The sequence below is a fragment of the Thunnus albacares genome, chromosome 2 (genome assembly GCF_914725855.1).
Source record: "Thunnus albacares chromosome 2, fThuAlb1.1, whole genome shotgun sequence".
NCBI lineage: Eukaryota > Metazoa > Chordata > Actinopteri > Scombriformes > Scombridae > Thunnus > Thunnus albacares.
This window is the reverse complement of record NC_058107.1, coordinates 12,015,080-12,028,999: the sequence shown is the minus strand read 5'-3', so window position 1 is coordinate 12,028,999 and position 13,920 is coordinate 12,015,080. Positions and strand designations below refer to the sequence as shown.

The 13,920-nt window shown below is 38.4% G+C and overlaps 1 protein-coding gene across 1 annotated transcript; it reads left to right on the top strand.

Moving 5' to 3' along the window:
• The first annotated feature begins 2,467 nt into the window (after nucleotides 1–2,467).
• Nucleotides 2,468–5,379, top strand: LOC122992300 (progonadoliberin-1-like). Its single transcript, XM_044366068.1, has 5 exons — nucleotides 2,468–2,607; nucleotides 4,322–4,456; nucleotides 4,603–4,741; nucleotides 4,819–4,917; nucleotides 5,075–5,379. The coding sequence occupies exons 2-5, from the start codon at nucleotides 4,446–4,448 to the stop codon at nucleotides 5,120–5,122; spliced, it is 297 nt and encodes a 98-aa protein (XP_044222003.1). The 5' UTR covers nucleotides 2,468–2,607; nucleotides 4,322–4,445; the 3' UTR covers nucleotides 5,123–5,379.
• The last annotated feature ends 8,541 nt before the right edge of the window (nucleotides 5,380–13,920 follow it).

Below are 13,920 nucleotides of genomic sequence, written 5' to 3'. Positions count from 1 at the left end.
TCTTTCTCTTAAATGTTCCTTCCACTTCCTTCCTCTGTACCTTTCTATCCATCATCTCTTCTTCCACTACTTTTCCTTTCCATCTTCATCTCCATCATTTTTCCTTCATGGATGGGAGGTAGGACTCTCTCCCATCCTCCTTCACTTGATTTTCCTTTCTTCTTCCTTTGCCATCCATCCACCCACCCTCTCCTTTCTTTTTCCTTTTTTTCTTTTACCTCTCCACCTTCTCTATTTTTCTCTTCCTTGCCCTACCATCCTTCCTGTCCATTTTCCTTCCTTTCCTTACATCTTTTGTTCCTTTACCTCTTCATCCTTTTAATTCTTCATGAATGGAAGGGATTTTTTATAATCTTCTTTCATTTAACATCTACCCTTCTTTTTTATTTACATCTCCACCTTCCTGTCCCTTTTCCTTCATTTCTTCATGTCCGTGTCTCTCATCAACTTTTCCTCTCTTCCTTCTTCCTCCTTCTCCCATCCACCTCTCTTCTCCATCATCTTCTATCCTTCACATTTCCCCCTGTACTCTTATTCATTTTCTTCCTTTTCCTTCTTCATATTCCTTTCTCTATTTCTCAAACACACCATTTCTATAATTCCTGTCTTTCATCTTCCTTCTTCTCCCCTCAACCCTTCCTATCCATCTCTTTGGTCTTTCACTCATTTCTTCACCAACTCACTCTCTCCATCTCATCTCACTCCCTAACTCATCTACTCTTCCTCACTTTCATGTTTTCTTTCACCTCTCCACCCTCCATCTCCAACTCCTATCCTTTTATTCTACATTCCTCCTCTATTTCATCTTTCTTGTTTTACCCGTCCATCCTTCCCCTCCTTAATCTTCTGTCTTTACTGTTTTTCTGTTTATTGATCTCCTTTCCTGTCCTTAATTTTCCTTCATTTCTTCATCTCCCTGTCTCTCATCAACTTTTCCTCTCCTCCATCTTCCTCCCTCTCCCATCCACCTCTCTTCTGTCTTCCTGTCATCCTTTCTTTCCTTTACCTTCTTTCAACTGTATCTGTAATTTTCCTCCCTTTCCTTTACCTCTCGAGGAGGACTCGTGATAAGTGCCAGTTGTTCAACTTTCTGTTGGGCCAAGCTAAGATGGCCATTTATATCAGCAGAAAAAACAAGATAAATGGTTCTTTGGACTTTGATGTTATCACCATATTGATCAGAATGATAACAAGCAGACTGAAAATTGATCACAACTATTACAGGTTGATGAATGATCTGGACTGTTTTGTCTCTGTGTGGTGTTATAAAAATGTTCTGTGCTCCATTGATGAGGAGGAGCTCTGCTTTGGACGCATGCTGGGCTGAATCTGGTGTTGTTTTTTAATGCTTGTTGATCTGATGACTAAATAAATAAAGGTGTTGTAAAAATTCAAAAAAAAATTCTCTTCCTTCTTCCTCCTTCTCCCATCCACCTCTCTTCTCCATCATCTTCTATCCTTTACATTTAAGTCAAGGCTATCGGAAGGGATTATCTCTAAAAATGTTCATTTAAACAGACATGTTGACGCAGATGACAGTTAGTATTTATCATGGGGCAACAAAGCAGATCTGAATAATTGTCCTACAGATGTTTTTAAGATGAATCCACTACACCACTGAAAGAAAATTCATCTGCAAGTATTTTGATGATAAATCAATTGTTATAGTAATTTATCAAGAAATAATACCAAACATTCTCTGTTTCCAGCCCTTCACACATTAAGCTTTCCTTTGTTTTATATCAGTGTAAGTTGAAGAGTTTTGGGGGGGATTGGACTGTTTGGAAAAAAACGAGCAATGTGCAAACATGGGCTCTGGGGAACTTGTGCTGTGCATTTTTCACTATTTTCTGACATTTTGTAGACTAAACAATTGTAAAAATAATTGATAGATTACTTGACTCTGAACATAATAGTCAGCCTGAACTGAATCCCTCTTTTTTTTTTTTTTCCCCAAACAATTTCCCTACTGATAGCCCAGTAGCAGGATCCCCAAAATTTAAGCTAAAGTTGCATAGAGTTGAATAGGTAAATAACCAATTAATGAGTACAATGAAGTTGATATTTATATTTGTATTGGAATTCAATTGCTTTTGTGTATTCCCCAAAATGTTGAACTATTCCTTTAATTTTCTGCCAAACCATTTTTTCTTGAAGAAAAAACTTTTTGAACTAAATGTTAACTGTTTGTTATGAATCAAATGACATTCATTCTTTCTTTGATAAAATGACATTGACATTTTAACCCTTAATGTCAAGCTTTACACAAGCAACTGAAAGCTTTCATAAGGCAACACACTTCATCATGGCACTTGTATGAAATTGCCAGCAAGTGTGTGAACATTTTTCAACAGGCTTTTGTACAACATTCATAATACATTACAGTTCTCCACTTACATTACAAGCTTTTCACCAGTTCATGTAATCTTCCTGTCTTACTGTTTTCTCCCTGCTGCGTCTTTGCAGAACTGCGACCTGTCTGGCTGTGATCTACAAGAAGCAAACCTGAGAGGATCCAACGTGAAAGGAGCCATTTTTGAAGAGATGCTGACCCCGCTGCACATGTCCCAGAGTGTCAGATAACTCGGTTACACGCCTACAAGTCCGGTCTGGACACAGATGGCTTCTTTATTACTCAGTTCCTCTTACAGTATATTCCCCTACTATCAATCTCTCTATACCTGTGTACAGCACAGGTAGTTGTATGCACATCCCTGGCATTCCACCTATGTTACATTAGCTTTAAATATCTTGCACTAGAATTTATCCAGGGTTGTCCATGTATGTTTGTATGGTAGGATGTTTTAAAATGTTCAGCTATATATATCACCAAAACAAAATAATGTTCCTAGTGTATGTAGATGTGTCTGGATGCGATCCAACGACTATACTCATTTAATGTTTTTGCATAACTTATATTCATTTCATATTACTTGACATGTTAATGGGAGTCAAAAACCAGACTTTTGCAGTAAAGTTCAGAGTACTGAGCTTCACTGAATGCTGCTGTAGCAGAAACTGAAGGGGTCATTTACCAATAACTGTCACGCTGTACGTTCCTCTTTAAGTATGTAACTTACTTTTGCTGGATACAACACACTATAAAGGAAGCAATGCAAGCCAAAGCCATACAACAGCACAGTCTCAAAGGCCAGACGTGCTGTTAATGCACCATAAAACTATGCGACAGGCTAGTTTTCAAACACAGCTTGGGTATGCAATACATGATTTACAGCTGTGAGGTTTCTCTTTTCCTACTTTTGAATATTGTGTTCTTAAAAAGCTCTCCCTCGTTTTGCGCTCTGTGAATCTACCTCTTTTGTTTTGTTTTTTTTGTAATCCGGTGTGTGAGAGATCCACAGTTGCATGCGTTTGACTGTGGTCACTACTTATTGTAATGTTTATGTACGACATTCATTACTCCTCATATCCCATTGTGAAAAAATAATCCAACTTGGTGTGCTTTAACAGAAGGCCGTGTTCACATGTTGTGGACTTGCCTGAAAACATGTTCCATTTACATGACGTATATCACTTAATCATGCTTTTGAACGTATTTGCACAAGTATATATTTGATTTGTAACATGTTATATCTTTTCACCAAAAATGTTTAATGCTTGTTATCTTATGTAAATCAAATCCAGTGCTTCCAAAAAAAAAAAAAAAATCACTATTAATAGATTGGGCAGATGTTTTGTTAAGGAACAATCTCACTTCAGTTCTTACTGGACATTGTCTGTTTGCATGTGTGAAGAGCTATCCTCGCCTTTGACTGGTGAAGTTTCTTTAGCTGTAGCTCAAAGCTGCTCCGATGCAATACTATTCACTCAGTTCAATCGTAGGTACCCAGCCTGTGAGAATGAATGATGAAGGCAATCATGTTGTGTATTTCACCATGAGTGTGAAAATCACAAAGAGCTATGGTTATTTATTTTAATACATCTCTCTGAATGCAATATGGGGCAGAGGTTGTTTGTGTTTTTGTTTGAGACAGGGGGCGGTGTAGTTCTCCCTGAGTATGATTATTGCACTCGACCGTGGAAATATATTTCCATAAATGACTGTTATAAATAAACTGCTATGAAGAAGAGTAAGTCTTTATCACCTCGTCTTTTTCTCTGTCATTAATTTGTGAATCTTTGGTTTATCAGCAAGTATTGGAAAACGACTGGAGGTACTTCACGGCCATACACAAAGCTGGTCTGATGATGAACACTTGTTCTTTTTGTGGAAGGACAAAAATCACACACTGTAATCTTTTTAATAGCTCTGCGGGTTACCAGTAAATGTTGCTTAATCCCACTTTGTGACCCCCTGCAGTGAAGTGTTGGGCTTTTGACACGAAAGGAAGCAGCATATAAACCTTGGAAAATGCTCAGCAGCAGCAGCATCGGCTTCCACAAAGGACAGCAGCCAAGAACAAATCAGAAAAGCAGCTTGCCTTATGCACAGAAGGTAAAAACTTCACTGATGTGATGCATAAATCTGGGCATGTGTAATCTAAAACTGAGGACTATGACAGTATTTGGGGTTAGATTAGGACAAATAAGAAGATTACTGACCTGCTTATATGTGTAATATAAAGCTTTTTCCCTCCTCAGAATGGCTATGCAAACCCTGGCACTGTGGTTGCTGCTTCTGGGCTCAGTGGTGCCACAGGTCTGCTGTCAGCACTGGTCATATGGACTGAGCCCAGGAGGGAAAAGGGAACTGGACAGCCTTTCAGACACACTGGACAATGTAAGCATGGCTCCTCACACTTCATGTTCAGCATTTTATTCTCTACATATTCATGGTTATGTTTCCCCCCCCTTCAGGTAGTTGAGGGGTTTCCACATGTGGACACACCTTGCAGTGTTTTGGGTTGTGTTGAGGAATCGCCTTTCGCCAAAATCTACAGAATGAAAGGATTTCTTGTAAGTTTCGCTCATCTGTAATTCTGTGTTCGGTCAATCGATCAGTCAATAATGTCAATTATTCAAATTAGTCAAACCGCCAGACGCTTTACCAGATATTTCTATTAAATGTTGATTGTATTTTCACATATTTAATGTTATTCTTTTTCTCTTTTAGGGCAGTGTGACCAACAGGGAGAATGAACACAAAAATTATAAAAAATGATGATTATTTGATTCTACAATAAATAATCATATTGGCATATCTACATTGTTTTCTGTACTACTTTTAATGATTATGATAGAATCCATTTTTATTCCACAGTGCCTTATGCTTTTCTCTGTTTTTGTGACTATTTCTTGCTCTAAAGGATTACAGAGACATTTCATTTGAATAATTATTGACACTTTTCTATGAACTCCTTATTTGTTTATTGTATAACAAACATGAATTTGATTGAATTTATATCCCAGTAGTTTCTAAATTCCTGATGGCATGTAATACAGCAGATTTATACAAATGTAAGAGTGAAGTTGTGTCTTATGGGCAAAAATTGTGTAAACGTAAGGTTAAACATCAGTTTACTGTGTTTTGTTGAACATTGCCTGTTTGCATATGTTTAGTGATGCAGTGTTTGGGTGATATTGTAGTGTCAGCCGCTTGGCGGCGCTGTTCAGACAGTGGGTAGAGTTTTGAGGGGAGAGAAGGGGAGAAAGAGAATGAGAAGTGTGTGATGACTGGACTGAGCTGTGTTTGTTGAAGGTGACTAAAGTTATGAGGAGAACCCAGAACGTATTGGACTGATTTATTCCCTCACTCACACCCACGTTGCTTACACAAACAATACTTAGGTTTGGCCAAGAATCAAGTCTACAGCATCCAAAATGTCAAATATAAACACAATACAGTGGCTTTCAGGTGATGCTTTATGCAAACATAACAACGTGGACTGCATGAGTGTAAAATGATGAACTGTAGAACAAACAGCCTGAGTCTTTTATTCAGGATAGTTGATAATATTCTTATGTACATCATTGTTTTGTCAAAATTACTGCCCATAAGCAAGAAGACTAGAGTGTATTATAGTGCATTTGAAAGTTATGCAGTGTGTCAGCAATAGTTTGGTGTTTCAACTAAAAATAGTTTACTGTGCATAGTCTTAATTTTCTCAAATTACAAAGTTTTTGTGTACACAAACCAAAAATGACAACCAGCAACAGAGAAAAATGTTAAATGATAATGTAAAGATTTTTTTTTTAATGATTTTATGTAAAAAGAAGCATTTTTATGCATGTTGCAGTCAAACAGACTGGACAGAAATGTGTCTTGAGCCTAAAATGTCACACAAACACATGAGCTCATTATGTGGCTTTTGTTTTCTGGGGCTTGAACATGTCTGTCTCGACTTTAGAGTCAAGACTTGACTACTTGTGACTTGCTCAACAGTGTCATGTTCCCACTTCTGCTTCAAACAGCAGCACAATAAGAGTTTTATTTGTTTTCTGACAGTAAAATGTTTTAAAAGCAGCATTTTCTGTGCTGTGAGACGGAATGTGTGTCACTAGAATATCATAATGAGCATTCTAATATATGCGAATTCTAGAACTACCAGCACATTATCATAATGTAAAAATTCTACACTGTCCACTCAGTCTCACTCAGATCTTGAACTGAAAGGCAGTGGGAATATATCTTCAAATCTTCAGTCATCTGTTTCTTCATATTCGATGGGATCTTTGTTCGGTTGATACACATGGAGAGTAGACACAGCGGGAGAAGCATGGTAAGATTTTCTCATTTGAAGATGGCAAACCTTTAGGCAAACATTGACTGTAATTTAGGATTGCACTTATCTGGGACAGCTTACTTTTTCTCTCATGTCTTTGTATTTGCCTCAGGTTTCAACAAATTAATTAAATGTTGTCTTTTCCTGGAAAGCAATTAGATTTTCATACAGTTTAATAACTAAAGTTAATGCCTCACTTAAAAAAATAATGTCAGTCTGTGTAAGAATCTGCTCCCAACCAACCCCCAAATACCCCAAAATACACTTTATTGCATATTTTAATTGATATGCATTAAATACAGGATTGATTTAATGATTGAAACAGGGTTTCTCTCCAGTTTGTGACATATGTTTATTGTGTGCACTGTGACATTTAATTAAATCTCAGGATCCTAAAACAGATTCTCTTTTCTGCTGCTGTTGACCCATTGACTGAAAGTATACTGCGTAACCACCAATGTTTGTGTGAAAAGCCTAATTCATATTAGTTTAAATCATGTAATTTACTCATCTTATTTCTATTCCTACTTATTTTCTATTATTATCTTATTTCACATGTATATTCTTTCATCTCAACCGTATAAAAATTGCACTGTAATTGATCTAGATTTCCCAACATTCACCACTGACAGGAAAAGGTGTGGTGGTGTGGTGTTACTGTTTGCAGTATTTAAATAAAAAACACACACACACAAAATGCACTAATGTTACATAAACTATAAATCTATGGAAGATTTTAGTAGGTTATTTATGAAATGCAGTGGACTAAACATATGTTTTAGTTTGCTAGATGAGTTCAGTGGTGGAGATCACACACTGAAGTACTGTAGTGAAGTACTGTACTTCAGCATCTCTATTTTATGCTACTTTATACTTCCACTCCACTATAATAGAAAATGTTATATTCTTACTCCACTATATAAAATATTATATTATGTACAATACATTAAACCACCCAACAGTATATAAAATAGTTAAAATTAGATCCACCTTGACCAGCAACATTAAAATGCTGCATGTTACATGTATGAGTACTTTTACTTTTCATACTTAAAGTAGCCTATATTTTTCTAATATGACTTACTAATTACTTACTTACTAATACAGGACTTTTACTTGTACTGGTGTACAGTATTCTTATTTTATTGCAGTATTGCTACTTTTACTTGAGTTAAGGATCAGGAAATACTTCCTCCACAAGTGAATGGACTGAAACACATGTTACTCAAACATGACAATACAATGTTTGTTTCTTCATATTCACACAAAATTCAAAAGTTATGTGAATTAAGATAATAATCAGTGAAGTAAAGATAAATCTAAAGTCTAAATCTAATATTGATTCCTGGCTCTGTATCTCTGTCTTTTTTTATTTTTTAACACTTCCTGTATATTTCTGTCTTTTTGGCATTTATAGGAGAGTCCAGGGTGGTGATGCTGCTTGCAGAAATGGAAGTGGAGGCACCTTCAAACTTTCTGTCAGCTGAAGAAGGAGGAGAGATGAGATAGAGGGCTTGCATCAGAAAGGTGGACACAACCTTTTCAGAAGCTTGCCTTGGAGAAAAAAAGCCTCACAAAGAAGACGAAGGCAGACGGTGACGGCAAAGACAACAACGCTACCGTCTGACTGGCTCCAACAGGCAGGGAAGCATCGTTCGCTTACCTTATACTGTTCTTCTCCTTCATTTCCCTCCTTCACTCATCTACCCTTGCTGTTCTTCTTCTTCTCTCTGTGACCTATCTCTCCTCAGTCTTCAACTTCCTCCCTTTAAACATCTACCTTTCCTCTTGTTTCTTTACCTGTTCATTCTTTCCACCTTTCATCTCCTTCTATCACCTGTCCACCTTGATTTTGCTCCATAACTCATCTATTGTTCCTCTCTTTCCTTTCATGTTTTGTCTTTCATTTCTTTTACCCTCCATGGCCTTTAACTCCTATCCTTTATTATACATTCCTCCTCTCCATTTTTTTCACTTGTTTTACCCATCCACCCTTCCCCTCTTTTATCTCCTATCTTTACCTTACGTCTTTACGTCTTCCTTTTCTTCATCCTCCCTCATTTTTCATCTCATATCCTTTCCTTCTCAACCTTTTTCCATCTTTCATCATTCATCTTCACCTCATTCTTTATTTTCCATTCCTCCTGTCCTCCACCTTTCTCGTTTTACCCATCCGACCTTCCCGTCCTTTATCTCTTACCTTTACACTATTCTTTTTCTTTATTCTTTAACCATCCACCCTTTCTCTCCTTCATTCTCCACCCCTTAACACCTCCACTCTTCCTCCTTCATTTTTCTTACTTTCCTCTCTTCCTTTCCACTACATCTTCCTCCCTCTCCCATCCACCTCTCTTCTGTCATCTTCTATCCTTTACATTTCCCCCTGTCTTCTTATTCATTTCCCTTCCTTTTCCTTCTTCTTCATATTCCTTTCTCTATTTCTCAACATCATCTCTTTAATTCATTCTTTATGTTCTTGTCTTTCATCTTCCTTCTTCTCCCCTCAACCTTTCCTATCCTTCATCATTCTTCCTGTATCTCTCTGGTCTTTCTCTCATTTCTTTGTATCCTTCATCTCTTATCCTTAGATTCTCAAGCCTTTCCATCTTTCTCTCCTTCATCCTCCACCCTTAACATCTCCACTCTACCTGTCCTTCATTCTTCTTATTTTCCCTTTCATACTCCTTCCATCCTCCACATTGTTTCCTTTTCCTCTTCAACCTTTCACTCTTTTCTCTTACCTATCCTACTCCTTCATCTTCCTTTCTTACACCCAACCTCTCCTGTGTCTTTCATTTTCCTTCATTTATCTCTCTACCCTTTCTATCCTTTTTCCTCTTTTACATCTCCACACTTCCTAATTTTAATCTTGTTTCCTATACCACTCCACCTTCTATCATCCAGCTCCTTCATCTTTTCTCCCTCTTCATCCTTTCTTTCCTTTACCTTCTTTCAACTGTATCTGTAATTTTCCTCCCTTTCCTTTACCTCTCCACCCTTCACTTCCTTCTCCCTCTCACTCCCCTCAACTGTTCCTCTCCTACATCTTTCTCACTCTTCTACTTTTTTCCTTTAGACATCATCCTTTTCTCTCATTTCTTCACCCACTCACTCCTCTCCTCTGTCATCTTCTATCCTTTACATTTCCCCCTGTCCTCTTATTCATTTTCTTCCTTTTCCTTCTTCATATTCCTTTCTCTATTTCTCCAACACACCATTTCTTTAATTCATTCTTTATGTTCCTGTCTTTCATCTTCCTTCTTCTCCCCTCAACCCTTCCAATCCTTCATCATTCTTCTTGTATCTCTCCAGCCTTTATATCAGTTGTCTCTCCACCATTGCTCTTTCATCTCCATTCCTCGCCATCCACCCTTCCTCTCCTTCATTCTCCCTCCTTTCCTCTCTGTTCTTCTTCTTTCTCATCTCATTATTTACTCCACTTCCTGTCCTTGATATTCTTTTACCTCTCCGTCTCCCTTTCTTTACCACCAACTCTTTCTCTCCTCCCTTTTCCTCTCCATCCTTTCTCTCCTTTACCTTCTTTCAACTGTATCTGTAATTTTCTTTTTCCTTTTCCTCTCCACCCTTCACTTCCTTCTCCCTCTCACTCCCCTCAACTATTCCTCTCCCACATCTTTCTCACTCTTCCACTTTCTTCCTTCAGACATCATCCTTTTCTCTCATTTCTTTATTCAGTCACTCTCTCCATCAACATCTTGCTCCCTAACTCATCTACTCTTCGTCTTTCATGTTTTTTCACCTCTCCATCTCCAACTCCTATCCTTTTATTCTACATTCCTCCTCTCCTTCATCTTTCTTGTTTTACCCATCCATCCCTCCCCTCCTTAATCTTCTGTCTTAACTGTTTATTGATCTACTTTCCTGTCCTTTTTTCCCTTCATTTCATCTGCCTGTCTCTCATCAACTTTTCCTCTCCTACATCTTCCTCCTTCTCCCATCCACCTCTCTTCTGTCATTTTCTATCCTTTACATTTCCCCCTGTCCTCTTATTAATCTCCCTCCCTTTTCCTTCTTCTTCATATTCTCTTCTCCATTTCTCAACATCATCTCTCATTCTTTATGTTCTTGTCTTTCATCTTCCTCCTTCTCCCCTCAACTCTTCCTGTCCTTCATCATTCTTCCTGTATCTCTCCGGTCTTTCTCTTGTTTCTTCGTATCCTTCATCTCTTATCCTTTTTTCAACCCTTTCCATCTTTCATCTCCTTGTCCAATCCACCCTTTCTCTCATTCATCCTCCACCTTTTTCACCTCCACTCTTCCTGTCCTTTTCTTTCTTTCCCTTAAATGCTACTTCCAACTTCTTTCCTCTACCTCTCCACTTTTCTATCCCTCATCTCTTTCCTTTACTGCTCCACCTGCTTTATCTTTCATTTATCTTTCTCATTTACCCTTTATTTTCTTAATCACATTTTGTCTTCCATCTTCCTCCCTTCACATCTGCAAAATTTCTATTCTTCACCTTCCTACTTCTACCATCCACCCTCTCACCATCACTTTCTTTCCTTTTCTTCCACCTTGCTTCCTTTATCTAATGACCTTTGCTCTTCCTCCTCAACTAATTGACTTTTCTATCCTTCATGGATTGGAGGAAGATCTTCTTGGATCTTCTTCCTTTCTTTTACCATCCTTCCTTTCCCCTCCACTCTTCCTCTGCTTGATCTTACTTCTTTCCTCTCCGTCGCCCTCTCTCGCTTATCCACCTTTTGTCTCTTTCAACTTCTCTCCATCCTTTCTATCCTTCATAGATGGGAGGTAGGGCTCTCTCCCATCCTTCATCCTTTCGTCTTTCACCTCTCCACCTTCCATCTGCTTCAACTCATTCTTTGTTCTCCATTCCTCCTGCCCTTCATCTTTCTCATTTTACCCATCCACTCTTCCCCTCCTTCATCTCCTAACTTTACCTTTACACTATTCTTTAACATTTCCTCTCCACTTTTTCTATCCGTCATCTCTTATCCTTAGATTCTCAAGCCTTTCCATCTTTCTCTCCTTCATCCTCCACCCTTAACATCTCCTCTCTTCCTGTCCTTCATTCTTATTTTCCCTTTCATGCTTATTCCTCATTCTTTCCCTCTTCACCCTTTCTCTCTTTTATTTCCTATCTTTTACATCTCCATGCTTCCTACCTTTAATCTTGTTTCTTACACCATTCCACTCTCTACCCATCCTGCTCCTTCATCTTTCTCTCTATCCTTTCTCTCCTTAATCCCCCTGTTTCACCCATCCACTTTTCCTTTCCTTTATCTTCTATCATCTTCCACCATTTTATCTTTAAACTTAGTTTTTCTCTCACCCTCTCTCCTTTACACCTCTACTCTTCCTGTCTTTTTCTTTCTTTCTCTTAAATGTTCCTTCCACTTCCTTCCTCTGCCTCTTCACCTTTCTATCCCTCATCTCTTCTTCCACTACTTATCCTTTCCATCTTCATCTCTATCCACCCATCCTCTTATTTCTTTTCCTTCCCTTTTCTTTTACCTCTTCACCCTTTCTATTTTTCTCTTACTTGCTCTACCATCCTTCCTGTCCATTCCCTCTTCACTCTTTCTTTTATTTTCTATCCTTTACATCTCCATGCTTCCTATCCTTATTCTTGTTTCCTATACCATTCCACCCTCTACCTATCCTGCTCCTCCATCTTCCTTTCTTCCTCTCTATTCTTTCTTTCCTTAATCCCCCCGTTTCATCCATCCACTTTTCCTTTCAGTTATATTCTTTCATCTTCCACTGTTGTATCTTTAAATTTTTATCTTCCTTTGTTTAACTATCCCTCCTTTCTGTTCTGTTATTCCTTCCTTCCTTTCCACACATCCTCTTATCTCCCTTTCCTGTCATCCTTTTCCTTCCTCAATCTTCCTCCCTCTCCCATCCAAGCTTCATCTTTCTTCTTTCCTCTCTACTCTTTAAATCTTTCATGTTCCTGTCTGTCTTCTTCTTTCCTCTCTTATCCATCTGTCCCTTCATCTCCCCTCCACTCTTCCTCTCCTTCATTTTTTTCCTCTTCCATGCTCCTCTCATCCTCCTCCTACATTCCTTCATTTATCTCTCCACCTTTCTATCCTATTTCCTCTTTTACATCTCCACACTTCCTAACTTTAATCTTGTTTCCTATATCACTCTACCTTCTATCATCCAGCTCCTTCATCTTTTCTTCCTCTCCATCCTTTCCTTTACCTTCTTTCAACTGTATCTGTAATTTTCCTCCCTTTCCTTTACCTCTCCAACCTTCACTTCCTTCTCCCTCTCACTCTCCTCAACTGTTCCTCTCCTGCATCTTTCTCACTCTTCTACTTTTTTCCTTTAGACATCATCCTTTTCTCTCGTTTCTTTACTCTGTCACTCTCTCCATCTCATCTCACTCCCTAACTTGTCTACTCTTCCTCGCTTTCATGTTTTCTTTCACCTCTCCACCCTCCTTCTCCAACTATCCTTTTATTCTACATTCCTCCTCTCCTTCATCTTTTTTGTTTTACCTGTCTATCCATCTTCTGTCTTTACCTTTATGCTATTCTGTTTCTTGATCAACTTTCTTTAACATCCACCCTTTCTTTCTTCGTCCTCCATGTTTCTTTCCTTCATCTCATATCCTTTCCTTCTCAACCCTTTCCATCTTTCATCTTCATCTCCAGTCCACCCTTTCTCTCCTTCACCCTCTCTCCTTTACACCTCCACTCTTCCTGTCCTTTTCTTTCTTTCCCTTAAATGCTCTTTCCAACTTCCTTCCTCTACCTCTCCACTTTTCTATCCCTCATCTTTTTCCTTCACTGCTCCACCTGCTTTATCTTTATTTACCCTCCCTCTACTTTGTTTTCTGTCCATCTTCCTCGTTTGTTCTTCCTCTCTCATCCTTTTGATCTTACTGTCTCTCCTCTCCTTCCTTTGCCTCTCCACCTTCCCTTTCCTTCCTTTTCCTTTGTATTGCATCCTTCTTAGTCATCTTTCATCTTCCATCTTCCTCCCTTCACATCTCCAAAAATTCTATCCTTTGCCTTTCTACTTCTACTATCCACTCTTTCCTTTCTTTTCCTTCCCTTTTCTTTTACCTCTTCATCCTTTCAATTCTTCATGAATGGAAGGGATTTTTTTACAATCTTCTTTCATTTAACCATCCACCCTTCTTTTCATCATTATTTACATCTCCACCTTCCTGTCCTTTTTCCCTTCATTTCTTCATCTCCCTGTCTCAACTTTTCTTCTCTTCCTTCTTCCTCTCTTCTCC